The sequence below is a fragment of the Camellia sinensis genome, chromosome 7, assembly GCF_055761805.1.
Source record: "Camellia sinensis isolate YWXY chromosome 7, ASM5576180v1, whole genome shotgun sequence".
Classification (NCBI taxonomy): Eukaryota; Viridiplantae; Streptophyta; class Magnoliopsida; order Ericales; family Theaceae; genus Camellia; species Camellia sinensis.
The window spans coordinates 12,557,923-12,576,929 of NC_138967.1; the positions used below are offsets into that span (position 1 = coordinate 12,557,923).

The 19,007-nt window shown below is 44.5% G+C and overlaps 1 protein-coding gene across 1 annotated transcript; it reads right to left on the reverse strand.

The window, feature by feature from the left end:
• Nucleotides 1-354: 354 nt before the first annotated feature.
• Nucleotides 355-903, reverse strand: LOC145795610 (uncharacterized). The gene has a single exon (XM_082880442.1). The coding sequence runs from the start codon at nucleotides 901-903 to the stop codon at nucleotides 355-357; it is 549 nt and encodes a 182-aa protein (XP_082736568.1).
• Between the last annotated feature and the right edge of the window lie 18,104 nt (nucleotides 904-19,007).

The window sequence follows — 19,007 nt, forward strand, 5'->3', positions numbered from 1 at the left end:
CATCAGGTTGAACCCATCTGGCCCTGGGGCTTTATTCCCATTACACTCACTAACTGCAACCCAGATCTCCATTTCAGAAAAGTCTGCTTCAAACATATGGAACGAATCACTAGACCTTACACTCTTGAACTCCCCAACAAGTGTAGGTCTATTTCTCTATTCCTCTAAGAAATGATTAGAAAAATGTGACTACACCTCATGCTTAACTTGGTTTGGCTCCTTAAGTACTGCAGCCCCTACTGTGATGGAATTAAGGGTGTTTCTATTTTGCCTGCTAGTAGCCATTACATGAAAATATCTTGTGTTTCTATCACCATTTAGGTTCCAGTCCAGTCTAGATTTTTGTAACCATTCTCATTCCAACTTTTTGCTCAATCTCCACATTTCATCCCTTATTTCTCTTTTTTGTTTCAGTTCATTCTCATCCAGAGGCCTGGATTTTGTTCTCAAATCAAGTTCATTAAGTTCATGCTCAGAAACTTGTAATTTGTGTGCAACATTCCCATAGACTTCTCTATTCCATATTTTTAATTCTAATTTCAAGTTATGCAACTTCCTCTGTAAAATAAATCCAGCAATGCCAACACTTTGTGTTTCCTTCCAAGATGTTTCTACTACTGAAGCAAAAGTAGGGTGCAAGATCCAAGCATTCAAAAACTTAAAGGGTTTAGGACCCCAATCCCGCTCATCCTCCATTAGTACAATAGGACAGTGGTCAGAGGCTAATCTGGGCAGCCCCCAAAGCTTGAACTTAAACATTTCTAGCCATTCCGGATTAAGGAGAAATCTGTCTATACGGCTCCGTTTGTTTCCATCAAGAGCATTGCACCATGTGTACTTTCTGCCTATCAGTTGTACATCTATCACCTCGCATCTATCTATGAAGTCATTGAACTTTTCCATGCCTCTATCCCTTCTAGATGTACCTACTCTTTCCCTAAATTCCTTATCTCATTAAAGTCACCACCAAGACACCAGGGCAGTGGGAAAGAGTCTTTCAGCTTGAGCAATGTCTTCCATAATCTCCCTCTGTTTGCAACATTATTGGGAGCATAAATATTTACAATTACACAATCAAAGAAGTTGTAAAGTTTACCTGAGAGTAGAATGAAATGCCTATTACTGCAACAATTGGATAATTGGAAGATGTCAGGATCCCAAACACATATGTGACCCCCTGCTAATCTATCTGCATCCACATTCATAAATTCCAACCGATCCCTAGGCCACACACTTCTAACCATCAAACTGGTGATACATGATCTTTTTGTTTCTTGAAGAAGAGCCATATCAATTTTCCTATCTAGCAACAATTTCCTAATTTTTCTCCTCTTTTCTGGCCTATCTACCCCTCGGATATTCCAGCTGATTAGCTTCATAAGAACAAATAATTCTCTGTATTCACCCATAGGGAGCAGATTACTCCACCACACTGTTTCCTCTTCCCAACCTCTCATTGTCCTTTTCCTCCATGAGTGTTAGTTTCTTGAGAATCACAAATTCCTGCCACTTGTAGTCAATACCCAAATTATGCCCCAACTGCATTGTTGCTTGAGCCTCTTGTAGTAAATCAGTTCTAGAAGGGGTCTGCTTGCTACCTATGTGTTGACTTGACTGAGAAACAACAGAGGGTCTTGACATTGAACCTTCGAATGTTCCTTTGCTTGACCCTGTACCTTTCTGCCCAAATCTTCTTGCAATACCAGTAAATATTCCCAGGAGCAGAGTGTTCTTGAGCCCCTTAGATCGGATGTCTCTTTTTTTGCCTGTTTTAATACGGTGTCTAATTGAGCCTGAAAAGGTTGGGCTGGCAGAGACACTTACTTCAGATGATGCAGTGTGATTGAGACCAACTTTGGCTAGCCCTAAAGGCTGTGAGACCTCGCCAGATGGCCCAATGGGTTACTGGCCAGAAATGGGCTGCAGCCCAGATTGAACAAGGCCAAGAGTTACCTCTAGATTAATGCCAGGTCCAACCTACAGTGGTTCACTTAAGCTCTTAATAAAGCCTGGAGTAGGTAAATGATCAATTGTAGAGGAAGCTACTTCACCTAGTTGAGCCTTGTAATTATTTCCTATTATAGTAGCCTCTGCACCTATCTGTTTGACAAGATTACTGACATGTATCTGTTGCACTCTTTCCTCTAGTAATGATAACTCCACCACACATGTGCCTTCCTCATTTGAATTTCCCACACAATCTTGAGTTTCCTCCACTGCTGAGGCATGATGTAGATGTCCCCAAACGCCCGAGCGGGAAATCCCATTTTGTTCATTATACGGTTCAGGAGACAAATGTCACGGTCCTGTATCTAATCTCACAGAGTGCAATGCAAGACCGATGAATCATCAGAGAGTTCAAATCCGGCAAATCATTTTTGAAAACAGATTTTTTTTTGAAAGAAGTGCCAAACATGGACTGCTTTGCTAGATACAGAGTCGCCACCTAAATATTTTATTTTTGGGAAATTTAGGAAACCCTAACTCATGCCTAAGGCCATGTGTCCCTCATCACCAAAGTTGCCTCGGCTCGAGAACTTGGGTACGATTGGGGAAGGTCACTTCATGAGCACCCCCGCTCGCCCGATAAAAGATCGGCCTCTACTAACCATGATATCGAGTTTTGAAAATGTTATGTGCTCTTATTCCGGTTATTAGCCTAGATTTACTATGTGATGTGCACAGCATACAAGTATAGACTGGATTGCCTAAGTTGGAACAAAGCATCGCATATCCGTTTGTTTGGAAAATGGATTGAAATTTGCTACTCGCAAGTAGGCTAAAACACGGGTTTCGACGAATTATTCCAATTCAAGCAACCCAATCTTCACCCACAGGCATTTAGGCAGTTAATCAACTAAGCAGATAGCCTCATGGTAAGCATGCTATCATGGCAGTCACTCACACACATGCAAGGATGCTAAAGCATAAACATTTACCAAGTACTCCAAGCCAAAGAAAGAAGCTAATTAGAAATCATGCATGAATCCTAATTATGCTGAGATGCCTAATGCAACACATGCAAAAATACAACTAAGATAGTCTCGGCTATTCTAAAATGGCATATGAAATGCAACAACTGACACACGTATTCAACTCGAAATTGAAATACAATGCAGTTAGTATGATGCGCCGAGCCCAGTGCATGCAATACAGATGAATGATGCAAACATGCAAGCATAAGTATGCTAATTGAAACATGCTCTAATCTAACTATCATAAGTTGGTAAATAAAAGGGAGAAATATGTGGGGTTGGAAGACATACATCACACACACGCACACTTATTACAATTGTGCCCTCGCTCGAAGGGTCCGAATAAATAATGCAGTCCGAAATAAATAATTAATTACTCTAGCTAATTAAATATTACAAAACCCTAATTAATTAACAAATTAACTAGGAAAGTGAATAAACTAGCATGCAAGCTATAAAAAGGACTACCTCAACTCTTGTTCCGAATGATGAAAGATGCATGCATGCTCGCGTCGCCTCGTCGGTAAATTCCATCGCGATGCCTCGTCTTACCCTTGTTTGCAATTGATCTCAGAAACTTGCACAAACCTCCAGAAGGCTGAAACTCCACCTTGGGAAGGCCACCGAACAGTTATTAGCATGCGAGACGACCTGCTGACCACCCTTTGGGGTGCAGACCAAAGAGGGTGGTCGGCCTGCCAGAAAATCTGGTCGGCTGACCAGTTTCCACCTCTGGTTTCTGGTTTTTTTACAACAAAGGCAAGAGAGAGAAAAGGCAATGTATTTTCAACAAATGTGTGCATGACCACTCTCCCTATCATTGCACAAGCTCCAGGGAGTGTAGTCCTCGATCCTCATGCCATCAATCACGTATCTCGATGCATAATGGCCGAGGAGTCGAATTGCACGACTCAATGGGACATGAATGCACATATAAGCAACTAAAGCCAACGACTCTATCATGGATAGTCAAGAGTGTCAGCGACCGAGAATCGAGGCACGATTCGTCACTTGGAGTACGAAACGTCCCTCGTTTCCCGTGTTTGGACTAAACCTTACTCCAAACACAATGCAATATGCATGACATGCATGAATGCAACTCTAACATGCAACCTAGATGCAAATGCCACTGAATGACGCAAACATGCAAGGGATGACAGGCAAACATGCTATTAGCATACACAATGCTATGTAATAATCAACGGCATACTCAATGCAAGATGATTCTATATGGCAAACGCAATGCATATGAAAACTAACAAACACAATGAAACGAACAAGGCATACACAATGCAATGATCAAATCATGCATCAACGTGAACTAAATGGCATACACAATGCAAGATGGACTTAAACCAACATGAGTGGACCTCAGCCACACTCAAATCAGTGGCCAATGTGATGGAAATGAGACGACCGAAACACATGTGAACATGCATGGATGCAAAGGACCGATCCTAAGGCATAACATGCAACTCTAACTAAGCATGGCAGAGGATGAAGTATGGCATAGAATGACACATGATACAGCTTTGAAATGGCACAAAAGATGGTCCCGAAACATGCAAATATGTCACACAATGCATGCTAGGGGGCCCAGGTACCGAAACTAGTGAAGTGCGTTACACTAGAGGTACACAAAGCAATGCACTAATGGAAAAACCAACCCCAAACAGACCCTAGTCAGGTCTGAAACAGTGGGGAAATGGCCTAAAATGATGGTTCAGAATGCAAAGAAATGGAGCTCATTCAATGGTCGGTAAATGAGGCATACAAGCCCGACTCTCGAACACATTTAAAGAGTACAAAACATGGCAATATGGCATTCAAACAAGCTCTGAAATATGATGCATAATGGGCCCAAAACAAGAACACACCTCAGTATATGCATGGAATGGACCTCAAAACTCAAAGTTAAGCATGGGTATTGAACTACAAGCATACAAAACAAACATCATTCAATCATGAGACCCAAAAATAGAGCTAGGGCAGTCCAAAATACGCACAATATCAGTTTAAGGGATGGCCAAAAGGTGCTAACATGAAGGGTCAACAAAGCATGCGAAGTAAGCTAGTGAACCAAGATTTACACTACACATATATGAAGCACATGAGGGCTCACCAAACCAACCAAAAATAGAAGTATGCCATGCCAAAATATGTCCAAATAACCACTGAAACTCAGTCAACACATGCAAGCATGAAGTGCTCCTTTGAAAGGCCATGCAAGAGGTTATTCTACACATGTATGATGGACACACAAAATGGAAAAACCACCTTTGGAAAGAGGTTATGAGGGTCCTAAAACCCACCAAAAAGGCCCTGACATTAGTCTAGGAAGCATGCAAGTGAATGCCCCTTTGAAAGGCCTTGAATGGGATTGTTCTACACATGCATAATAGACATTCAAAATGGCCAAAAGGGCTCTGGACAGAGCTTATGCAGACCTTAAAACTCACCAAATAGGGCCTAAAACATGACTTCACAACATGAAAACAAGGGGCCCTTTGGAAGGCCAACAAAGCTAGTAAAGAGAACAAGGGGTGAGAGGGTCACCCCTCTATGATTTTGAAGCTCAAAGACACATGTTAGCCACTGAAAATCCACTGGATTTTAGTTGCTAAAAGTCCAAACCAAGGCCAATGCAAATGCTCAAATGTATAGCTCAAAACATGAGGAAATGAAGCATGGAAGGGGGTAGATGACCCCCAATAGAAAAATGACCTTACGAAAACATGTTTATAAGCTCAAAAGAAAAAAAAAATTAGTTTATGTCGAAGTCCAAAAATGCTTGCAAATAGAGCTAAACTATGGAGCAAAACATTGTCAAAATGGGGGAAATAGAGACTTACCCTTGTAGCACAGCAATGTAGCAAGCTCTGGACCAAGAAAGTGAGTCTTCAACCTCTAAAAATCAGCTCCAAGATGCTTGGGTGGATGGTGGAGGTGTTGTGCTAGGAGGTGTAGTGCAATGGGTGCAAGAACAATGGAGTTTGAAGCTTGAAGTAGAGAGCTATGGAGGGAAGTGTGTGTATGCCTTGGCTAAAATGTTCAACCTTTGCCAAAGGAGAGGAGACCCTCTCTTATAGAAGACAAAGGGCCAAGGCTTCTTGGGGAAGCCTCAACAAAGGGTCAAAGCTTCTAAAAGAAGCTTAACCAAAAGGGTCAAGCTTCTTGAGGAAGCTAGACCAAAGGGGTCAAGCTTCCTTTAGAAGCTAAGCAAAAGGGGCCAAATCTTCCTTAAGAAGACAAACAAAAGGGTCAAATCTCGGAGGATGGGGCAAATGCCTCCCAGCTGGCACAGCTGTCTTGCACTCAAAAAGACCAAAAAGTAGAAGGCGGCCACCAGGGGTCAAAAGGGTCAAGTTGAAAAGGTGGTTGGCCATACCAGATTGGTGGCCTCCCAGGTGAATGCAACACAGTGGTATGGTGGAAGACCAGAAATTGTGGCCCAGAAGAGAGGAAAACCAGCTTTCTAGCAAGGTTCAAAAGGGTCAGGAAGAAAAGCTGGTCGGCCTACCCATATTGGTGGCCTCGCAGATGAGTACAACATAATAGTGGTATGGGAGACCAGAAATTGTGGCACAAGAGGGGGGAAACCCAGCTTTCTAGCAAGGTTCAAAAGGGTCAGGAAGAAAAGCTAGTCGGCCTACCCATATTGGTGGCCTCCCAGATGAGTACAACACAATGGTGGTTTGGGAGACCAGAAATTATGGCCCAAAAGTGAGAGAAACCACATACCTGCCAAGAAAACTAGTTTGAGGAGAGAGAAAAGTGGTTTCCAAGAAGAAAGGTGGTCTCCCACCCTTGTACCACCTTCCTAACAATGAAACTAGGGTCCATGCCAAAAATGAACCCTAACCGATGCAAAACGAGGGTTCGGGGGCCAAAACGCGCAGACAGGGGCCCCTAAAACTGACTGTTAAGCACCGGAAGTGGCATGCGACCATGAAGGTGGTCTCCCGGGCCATAGTGTCCCTCTAGGGAGAGGAAACAAGGTGTGTGCCAAAAATCAGAGCAAACGGAGGTAGTTAAGCGGTCCCGAACTGAGGCACACGGCCGACGGCTCCAAAAAACTAAAAACTGGTCCCCAAATGGGAAAAACGACCTACGACCACGAAACGTAGCCTACGGCCACTGAGAGATGGTCTACGAGACCTCTCCCTCCCTTCGGGAAGAGAAAACAAAGAAAACAGGACCTAGTTTGCAAACCAAGGCAAAGCGCAAAAGAGTCCCGAAATCCGGAGGCAAGACTCTCAGCCGAGACTCCGAAACCCCAGAACGAGCACAACATGCGTTATCACCGAGCGCTCAATCGATGACGTCTGAGTCTTAATGTCGGTCAAAAACGGGGTGTCTACAGTTGCCCCTCTTTGACAGAACTCGGAAGTCATAAGTGACAAGAGTGAATGTCAAAGCCCAGAGACGACCCATTTTTGACAAGGCCGAAGAATTCGACAAACAGGCGAGATAAACAAAGATGTGCCCGCAGGCAGGGGGCGAAATACAAAATGATATGCACAAAGCCGAACGTAACTCATGACCATGCAAAGCAGCGAGCTGTAATGATGCAAATATTCACAATAAATGCAACAGTTTTAAGCAAGAATGCAAACAAAACTACATTTCATGCAGTTAGAATGTGAAGAGTTATTCAATCCTCGCCATGTCTCACACAGAGAAGATACAATACCTGTGCGGTTCGCCTGGTCACACCAGTTTCAAATGAACCGTACATACAATATCGTGCCTGCAAAAGAGAGAAGCTTAACAAGCACAACATGATTAGCAATATATGTTCAACGCTATATTGAACGCAGACAAACATGGTGTCGATGGGAAAGTGCATCGCAATGCGAGGAGAAATGTGCACGACAACGCAAGTTAAGCATGGAGGTATGACAATACTGATGAAACGTGCACAATAATGTAAGTGATGTGCATAACAATACAAGTGACGTGCATAACAATGCAGGATAAGTACAACTTCGAATGCACATTTGACACAAAACAACGGGCAAAGACATGCAAGTTTCGAAGAGGGCGACTCAATCGCGACCTCCGGTTTACCTCCCGGAAGGGTCACAACGTACTCAAAAAGGATACACCTTGCTCTTGACGAGTAACAATGAAATACGTGTCGAAAGTTGGAATTGAAGTTCCCACTGAGGGATTTCGCGACAAAAAGTGTACTTTTCTTGTACTTTCTCAGGTGTCGGGGACTCCGATCACTACCAAAATTTGCAGGGAGCTCAAAGAGGCATTGGGGACCCCCTTGGGAACACCACCGACCAGGTTTGGAGGCCACCGACCAGGTTTGGTACAGGGGGTGGTCGGCCTACCAGAAAAGGTGGTCGGCCGACCACCTAGACAAAAACAGGGGCAGTTTGGTACATTCACCCTTGTTTCTTTAAATACACACGGCCAAACACTTCTTGCTCATAACCTCAGATCCGAAATCAGCTCTCCTCCCTTCCTAGTCCATTTTCCCTCTCAGATCTGCGCTCTATACGCGTTTTCCAACGTCCCACACAAAGTTGTTTCGCGAAATCTTTCAGTTTTCTTTATTTTGGACCGATTAAAATTTGATTTCGGAGCTTCTTTCCCCGTTTTCACCACTTGAGGTAATTTTGTCTCAATATTTGGAACATTTTCTCGGGAGTTGACTTTTGTTGACTTTTTCCAATTTTGGCTCATTTTGCTCATTTTTGCTCCTTTTTGCAGATTTCTTGAGATGGCGGGTCATTTCCCTCATGGCGGAGGTCCTCTAGGTGCCGGAGGTGAGCCAGACTTTATGTCTTTGCCCTCCAAGGGTTCGGCCATTCGATCCCGAGAGGTATCACCCTCGGGTGCATATCTTTTCTCGGGCCGTTTTCTACCATTTTACCGATTTTGATGATCGAGGACCTGTGGATCTGCTACTGCGGGAGCCGGAGTCCTACCTCTCTCATCAGGCATGGGAGGTATGTACTTCACTTTTACGTTTTTCACAATGCATTATGCATTTTCTGTGCATTTCATGCTTTCGTTATGTTTATCTGCTCACTCTACCACACAGCTTGCTCTGAACACTTAGTCTATAACACAGTATTCCGTTTGCATCTTGAACACACAACTCAATCACTTGAATTTCTGAACACGCAGCCCACATATTGATTGTGAACACACAGCACACACTTGTTGAGAGTTGAACACACAAGCCAAACTGTTGAATTTCTGAACACGCAGCCCATTGTTGATTATGAACACACAACACACACTTGTTGAGAGTTGAACACACAACCCAAACTTTGAATTTCTGAACACGCAGCCCAAACACTTGATGTTGAACACACAGCTCGATCTTTGAGATGAACACACAGCCCACTATTTCTGAAGTCTGAACACGCAGCCCAAAACACTAGATGTTGAACACACAGCTCGAACTTTGAGACGAACACACAGCCCACTCTTTCTGAAGTCTGAACACGCAACTCAAAACACTTGATGTTGAACACACAGCTCAAACTTTGAGATGAACACACAGCCCACTATTTCTGAAGTCTGAACACGCAGCTCAAAACACTTGATGTTGAACACGCAGCTCGAACTTTGAGATGAACACACAGCCCACTATTTCTGAAGTCTGAACACGCAGCCCAAAACACTTGATGTTGAACACACAGCTCGAACTTTGAGATGAACACACAGCACACAGCTCATGGCATTATATCTGATTTAATTTGCACACAGCTCATATTTTCATGTTAAACTGAATACATGTGTTCATTCTGAATGCAGGTATCTTCCCGTGTTACACGAGGATATGGCTCCATCATTGCGAGGGAGTGGTACACGGAGCTCCCGGAGGTCGTTCGTGATTGGGTTGACCAGGCAGGGTTTGGACCCTTCTGCGTGGGGATATCTCGCTATCCTGCTAACAAGACATTGATGGGTTCCCTTATAGAGAGATGGTGGGACACCACCAACTCCTTTCATTTCTCAGCTACCGGGGACATGACTATGACCCCGTTCGACTTTGCTGTGCTGACAGGCCTTAACGTGAGAGGCTGGTCGATCCCTTATGACGAGGACATGGGCGAGTGAGAGGCTGCCTAGATTTATCTGTTGGGAGCTTGCCCACCGGTTGACAGATCATCGGGCAGGGTCCGGTACACTTGGTTTTCCACACATTTCAGGAGGACTGAGCCCGAGACTCCCAAGGAGATAGCGCAGTACACTCGAGGGTTTTTGATGTTCCTCCTCGGGACCACCCTGTTCTCCGATAGGGGGAACACCGTCGGACTCTATCTACTGAGTGCTCTGGTAGACCTATCACAGGTCAGTCGGTATGACTGGGGTGGCGCTGGCTTGGCTACCCTCTATTGCTACATGAGTGCGACCTCTCGCGGACGGGGGAACATAGTCGGCGGTTATTGGAGAGCCTGGGAGGTACTTTCTGCCCTCTTGATTTATATTTCTGGTTTTCGTTATCTGTACACTGCACACACGGCACACTTTACATTCTGTACTTTGCATTCCGCTCTCAGCATTTTGCATTCTCTGTACACTCACATTCTGCACTCAGCATTCTGTATTCTGATGGCTATTGTCCTGTTTTCCACAGCTATGGGTTTTCGCATACTTTTCGACGCTGGCCCCGGAGCTCGAGGTAGCTGTGCCTCTCACGATCCCTTACTCGATTGTATTCGAGGGCCAGTACCGGCCGAGGGCCTGGGAGACTTTGCCCTACCTGCGGCAGTATTTTGACACAGTGTGGACGACCGAGGTAATTCAGAACTCTCAGTTATCCATGTTTTCATCTTTGATTCATCTTGCACATTTATGATTTCTAATCGGCTCATGCATTGGTTATCCGCAGATCACATGGCAGCCCTAGGCGCCCTTGGGTGGAAACACCCGATTTCAGTTTGCTGGGGGATGGGCTGCTTCTCGGTACAGGATCTTATTTGAGGGGCCCGTTGGTAGGGCCTGGTTTCTGGAGGACCGCTTCATGCGTCAGACTATGGGCTACCCCGAACAGAGTGTCCCTGCTGCACCTCTGGTCAATACGTGGTCTACTGAGGGGCTCACTCCCCAGGATGTTGAGTCGGCTATGCTGGGTACTGATGTACTTCTGCATTTGGAGGAGGGGGAGTACGCGACCTACCGTCATACATACTTGATGCCTCCATTGACAGGTGTCCGTACTCCCACGAAGAGGTCTACTGGCATGCCATCATCGAGTCGAGCTCGGGCTGCAGATATCCCTTCTACCAGCAGGGCCGGTACATCTAGAGGTGGGGCTGGACTGGTTCCCCCGATTCCCCTGACGTATTATCAGGCCGGATGGCCAGATATCCCAACTGAGTTGATAGGATGGTGGTACGGGACTTCCTACCCGATTATGATAGAGCCTCCTATGCCTGATCACCGACACGTCAGTGATCCTGACTCACCACCGGTATCTTCCACTGCTTTTCGTTTACCACTCAGGTACTTAGGCATTTATTTACTCATTGATGACTTGAGCTTGTATCTGCAGCCTACCAGGGAGTATACGGAGGGGTTACTCGGGTTAGTAGCCTCACTCGAGGGCATGGTCCTGCGGAGAGAGACGCAGTTATCCATCGTCGGTGTCCCGGTACTCTTTAGTTTTCTTGCATTTATCATACTTCTGATGACGTGCTGAACTTGAATATTTCACTGCATTGATTGACTGTATGTGTAGAGCACATCTGATACACACCACATTCATGTACTGTATCTGCATACACCGACCCTATGTAGTTTTCTTGCATCTGTATCTGATATACATACTTTGACTGATGTATTCAAATTGCGCTCTTTCTTTTCAGATGCCTCCGCTACATACTGGGCCTCAGGGCGGGCCATCCAGGCCTTCTTGGAGCGCTGGGAGAAGGGGTTCGACTCGCAGCCGAGGCGGACGCAGAGCACCTGTCATAGAGGAGGAGTCCAGCGAGGAGGAGGAGTCTGCACATCCCCAATCAGAGACATCCGCTGGCAGAGAGGATGACTCTGGTTCCGGTTCCGGTAGTGGAGATGATGCCGAGGAGGATTCCGAGGGCGGCGACTTTGATTCCGATGATGATGATGGTGTAGAGGTTGTTCCGCAGAAGAGGATGAAGAGGGCCTCTTACTCTTGTGCTTGATAGTTGTTCCTGCTTTATTTGCCTTTTTTACTAGTAGTTGTAGCACATTGTACACTTTTAGGCAGTTTTATTTTCTGTAAAACTTGTACCCTTGTTGTAAAATGTTGTAACAAAGGAAGCATGATGGAATGAAACAACTTTTTGAAAAAATGTTGCATTTTATGTTCTTAGCATTGCATCGCATCATTTTGCACAAAAATGAGATTGAATGGAATTGTGCACTGAAAATTGCCAAGTCAGGTAGTGAACCGACACAACAAACTAAACAACTTAACTTACTAAGAAACAACAAAACCTTAGCAAGTTTACAACTCAATAAGAAAGACACAACAATGTTGATTAAACAGAGAGTAGCAACTCAATACACGAAACTCGATGACTCGATAAACAAAACACCTCGATAAACAAAACAACAACTTGATAAGCAAAATAGCAACTCGATAAGCAAAATGACAACTCAATAAGCAAGACTTAACAACAACTCGATAAACAAAATGCATTTCGGACGATCGGAGTGACGGAACGCATCCGAAATAGAGGAAAACTTGCACCTTCAACACTCTCGATGCATGGAAATGCTAGGAACTTTTTTCCAGAGGCTAGGACAAGACCAAAGCCCCACTTCTCTTCATGGCCGACCATCAGAGGGAGCTGGCCGACCAGCTTTTTTCATTAGAAACCAAAGGGGTGGTCGGCCTACCAGAAAAGGTGGTCGGCCGACCACCTGGCTTGGCAACCACCAAACTGTTGACATGTGTCCCCCGAACAGTGCCTTATCCTCTTTAAAAGTCCTAGCTCCGTGGTTTATTCATTTCATCTCAGTTTTGCATCAAAATGGAGGCGTTCCTCATCCAAAATCTCACATCTTGGATTGCTTCTCTTGATGGCTCGAAAAAGTTGAGCTTCCGGGGCCTCGGCTTAAATGCACTATTCACGCTAGGCCGTACTCCGCTGCATCTTCCTTTCCTCCATGCCGCGGCAAGGTTTTGGAACCCGGTAACACACGTCTTTAGCTGTAGCGGGCAAGAGATGTGTCCTACTTTCGAAGATTTTCAAGCTTTGATCGAATCCGAGCGCAATGAGGAGATCTTGCCTCAACTCCGATTTGGCCATGTCCAAGCCCTAGGACGAATGTGCGGCCTCACTTTGCATGATGCTCGACCGTTGGTTCGCGATGGGGAGCTGGACACCCCAAGCTTGGTTCGCTAGTTTTCTGATGTTGGTGACCGCAATAACCATCATTAGCAGGGCTATCGGCGACACGCGCTTTGCCTATGCTTGCTATCTCATTTCTTGCTTGCCCCGGGCTCCGGTGGATTCAGTGTTCGGTTGATCGAGGTTGCCCAAGGTTTGAAGGAGGGCAAGAGCTGCATCGCCATGACATTTGCTGAGACATTGATGGGCTTAGACGCTTTTCATCGCTGGGAGACGGCTAGGCTTGCGGGGAGCCCACTACTATTGCAGGTAATGTTTCCCACCCAATCTCACATATGTATAGCTCACATCACTCGGCCCTCAGGCTCGATTTTTCTCACAAAACCCTTTTATTTCTTTTCTCTCATCGTACATCTCTCTATTCTTTATTCTCTCATTTTTCATCCCTCCCTAGGTGTGGTTGATGGACAAGTTACAGATTGTGGAGTCTTGCCCAGCATACTCAGCTCGCGGCTACTTTTTTCGACAACGCCTGGTCGATGCCCTGGATGAGGGGTGGTGATACAGCTGGATATGCAGTTTGTCTGCAAATCACATCGCTTGGCGCTGCCCTTGGCTTAATCTGCCGGCAATGAGTTACAACATGACCCGTCAACTTGGGATTCAATTGATTAGCATGACACACTGTGTCTTCTACTTTCCGTTCTGGTTCCAACGCCAGTTCGGGCATGATCAGACTTGCCCACCAGAAGGGATAGAGTACCCTGCTGCATTTCCAGTCCGTGGCACACAGCTTGCCTGGTATGCCACAGCATGGAGGACTAGAGAACTCCTGGCCCCCACTCCCACTTTCAGTTGCACTTTGTCCGATGAGTGCTTGGATTGGCTCAATGAAGAGGCACAGGAAAGGCCCACTTTGGCATCAAAGGCTTCGACTAGCTTTGGGAGGGGGCGCAGGAACACCTGACTTATCTATGCCCCGGATTTATTGCTTTATTAGTACTTTCCAGTTTTCTTTATGAATGTAATAAAAAGCAACTTCAATTTGTATGCAAGAGCAGGAGAACTCTGTATTGAATCAGTGAAATTGAAGGTTGTGGGTACTGAAAATTTTCCGCTTTGGTCCAAAAAATGGTCTAAGTTGTAAAAAGATTAATTTTGAACAAAGTCAACTTTTATTAAAACTTTTCAAAACCATTTTTGATATGGATTAGAACTGGACACGCCTGAAATCTGTCACTGAGATGCATAACCTCGGACCCTAGCAACTGGAAAGTTGCCCCTAGTGTGAATAGTACCGCGGCACTACATAGCAACAGAAAGTTGCCCCTAGTGTCAAAAGCATTTCACCGACGATCTTAACCAAACTCTTGAATGCTGAATAGACAAAGATGACCGAGATGATCAAATGGACAAAGTTGATCGGGGAAAAGTTTATGGCTGAACTTCAGGATGAAGTTGCCTACGTATCCCAAAGATGGGAATCAAGCCTTACGTAGTTCAGGCTCGGGTTCACTCGAGCATTTTCACTCTCCTTTTACGCTCTAACTTTTGCCAAGGCCACCCTTTGCGGGTTTTCAACCTTGCGAGCTCAGTTTTTATAATTTCAAAAATTTTTGTGCTCTGACTTTTGCCTAGGTCGCCCTTTCGGGTTTTCGGCCTAGTGAGCCTCTCAGGGGTAATATTTCTTCAACTTGTCCATGTTGATCGGTTGGGAGAACTTTAGGCCATCTAGGTCCATCAGAACCACAGCTCCACCTGACCAGATTGACTTGATAATGTAGGGACCAGTCCAATTGGGTCTGAACTTGCCCCAAGGGTCGTGAATGGGAGCTTTGTTATCCTTGATCACCAAATCTCCTTCTTTTAAATTCTTGGACTTAACTTTCTTGTTGAAAGCCCTGGCAATTCTGCGCTGATAACCTTGAACATGGTACAGTGCTTTCAGTCTTCTCTCATCAAAGAGCATGAGTTCTTCAAATCTGCTCTGCTGCCAATCTGCTTCGGCTATCTGACTGTCACGACCCAAACCCGGCCCTATGGGTTTAGCACCGTAACCGGCCAGTAATCCGAGATTACCAAAGGCCTGCTGAACAGTAATACAGTAAAACAGAGTACAGGGCCTGGCGGAAGCCAAAACAGTAAATAAACAATGCCCAATGAGCTATGACAGTCTGTATGCAAAAAGACTTTTCATGCATTCACATAAACAAACAGTGCAGTCTATACAAAATTTACAGTCACATAGTACAGGGACCTAATCCCTTGATAGCAGTACAGTAAACATTCAGTCTATACAGAACAGTAGACGGTACAGAAGGGGGAATTGTAAAACACCCCTAAGCTTTAACACGATAGGCTCGGAACCTCGTAGTGAGGCACAAAGGCTGGCTTGACAAAACTGGAGTTACCCTGACGCCTCTAGCTGCGGTCTGGTGCCTGTACACCTACATATATATATGAGTAGTGAGCTAAAGCCCAGTGAATAACATAAAGCGTAAAGGGGTTTAGAATGAATGTCATTACAGTAATGAAAACAGTTCAATTCAAACAGTATTTCAGTTGTTCAGTACCGTAAACAGTCATATGTGATACATCCATTAGCATAACAGTAACAGTAGGTCTTAAAAGACCGAACAGTGATGATGGCCATCAGTCAGTAAACAGTAGTGGCTCCACAAGGGAACCGACAGAGATCTCTGTAACAGTAACAGTAACAGTAACAGTAAACAGTAGGTACTAAGGATGCCACAGTACAGTTCAGAAATAAAGGACATACATTCATTCAGTAATACCAGTTCAGTAAACAATTCAGTTCAGTATTCAAAAGATATCAGTTGAACATATCTTTACACAATTGTTACTCATAGAGTTCGGGCTACAGTATGCTAGAGCGTGTCTCCCCAGTCGCCAACCCTACACAGTTAACAGATTGAACACACTAAGCCACACAATTGGGAACGGTAATAACTTAATCCCTAATGCCTCGGTGTGTTCTACATCTATATCCTCAACAAGATGCCTTAAACTAGGCCTAAGAATGCCTAGAATGGGATGAGGATGCAAAGATGTACATTTAAAAGCATTTTCAGAAAAACAGAGTCCCGCTCGAGCGCAGGTTTCCCCGCTCGAGCGGTCATGCAACAAAGGTACACGCTCGAGCGTAAACTTTCCCGCTCGAGCGTACTGTAAAAGTACTGGATGGGTGAAATCTCCGCTCGACGCCCGCTCGAGCGTGAGACCTGACTCCGCTCGAGCGCCCAATCCTCCGCTCGAGCGGACTGTAAAACAGTGCAGAGAGATGCTGATTGCTCGGATTCCACGCTCGAGCGCCACTTTCCCCGCTCGAGCGTAAGTGCAAAATCTGGGAATTCCAGATTGCACCTCCAAGCTCAAACTCACATTCAAATGCATCAAAACCAATCCTCTTGGGCCCATTTTCTGGAAAACATTTATAAACACATAGTATAACATGGTTCAAAGCTCAATTTTGAGAAATCAAAGCCCAAGGGTGTTTAATTCAAACTCAATTTCAAATCATTGTCAAGAACAATCTTCAAACATGACATGCATGATCTTTAAATAACTTTCAAGCTTCAAAACATGCTCTAGTGAGCCAATTGATTCACAAACAAGATGAAAACATGGACTTAAACATAATTATGAACTTGCATGTGACAATTTGCCATGAATTCAACTCAAAATCCAACAATTCAAACATGCATGCATGAATTATGTTCTATTTCAACATGTATGAACTAAAACAAGACTTAGCTCCTCAATTTGACATGAATCATGTAAGAACAAGCTCAATTCATAAACAAGAGGGTAGTTACTCTACCTTAGGTCTTGAATTAGAAGACTAGGAGCTCAATTTAGCAATCTACACTTCAATTCTCTTCAAATTCTAAGCAATATTGAGATAAACTCAACTCCTCAAGTCTCTCTCTCTCTCTATGGTCGGCTAAGGGTCTCAGAAATAGGCTAAAGAAATGTTTGATTCAATGTATAAGGCTCAAGTGTGTGTGTGAGATAATGGCCCACTAGGGGTAGTTCGGTAAATAAGGCCAACTCTGCAATTGGTCAATATTTAAACTAATTTAATCATACCTAATCAGTTTTCAGATAATTATACCATAAAATCATATTAAATATGACGATCATAATACACTAACCAATTTCCGGTTCGGCCGCCGATAAGGCCTTCAATTAATAGTTTAAACATAAAACACGAACAGATCAAACAAACAGTCAACAGATAAAATGCAATTCAAACAGATGTATTCACTCAATTCAGTTTCAATTTCGGTCAGTCAGTTCAGTACTTTAATCAGTTCAATTCTCAGTCAGTTATCAGTCATTATCAGTTCCGTTTAACAGTAATCGGTGATTATCGGTAATCAATCAGTCATTAATCAGTAAACAGTATGAGGGTTGTTACACTGACACTCAGCCAGTACTCGCAAAGACGGACCCTTGATTTTGATAGGTAAAACGGCCTCCATCCCATAAACCAATGAATACGGAGTCGCTCCAATAGAAGTTCTAATTGAAGTCCGGTAACCCCACAGAGCAAACGGCAGCTTATCTGGCCAATCCCAGTAGGTTTCCACCATCTTCTACAGTATGTGCTTGATGTTCTTGTTGGCGGCCTCAACCGCTCCATTGGTTTGCAGCCGGTATGTGGATGACTTATGAAAAGCCACGTTGTATTTCTTCAACAACTCAATCACTTCCTTCTTGAAGTGGGAACCATTATCTGAAATGACCTCGTTTGGAACCCCATAATGACAGATAATGTTGTTTCTGATAAACTTTGCAACGTGCGACGCCTTCAACACTGCATAAGATTAGGCCTTAACCCACTTCGTGAAATAATCTATCGCGACTAGAATGAACTCATGCCCATTCGACCGCTTAGGAGTGACAGCCCCGATCACATCGATTCCCCAAACTGAAAATGGCCATGGCGAAGTCATATTGTACAGCTTCAACGGCGGAATGTTCATGCGGTTTGCATGGATCTGACACTTGTGGCATCGCCGAACAAAGCCAATACAATCCTCCTCCATGGTGGACCAATAATAACCTTGTCTGAGGATCTTTCGCGCTAGCATGACCCCGTTCATATGCGCACCGCATTCCCCTCCATGGATGGCCTCCACCAGACGTTTCGATTCACAGCTTATGCATTCCCAGATGGCCTCTCTTATACAATTTACCTCCGCAGATGATGAACTGAACGGACATTCTTCTGATTGCCCTTTTATCCTTGGCATTTACCCCTGGTGGATATGTTTCCTTCTCCAAGAAATTTCAAATATAGTAATACCAGGGGTTCTCATCTTGTACCTTGTCTATAGCAGCAATCGACTCGTAAGCCGGCATAAATTTCTGGTCGATAATGACTGGACGCATCCGGACTCCAAACGGGATGTCTATCATGGAAGATAGAGTTGCTAGTGAATCTGCGAACCTGTTGTTTTCTCTTAGTAGATGAGTGAAGTTTAGCTTCTCAAACCGAGGAATTAACAAATCCAAGGTCTGGTGATACATTATCATCTTTTCTTCTTTGACTTTCCAGTCTCCTTTTGCTTAAGACACAACAAGGTTCGAGTCCCCGATGACGTCCAACCATTTTGCCCCTAGTTTTAGGGCTGCTTCTAGACCGGCAATGCATGCCTCATATTCTGCTTCGTTGTTTGAGACTTTGAATCAGAGTTTG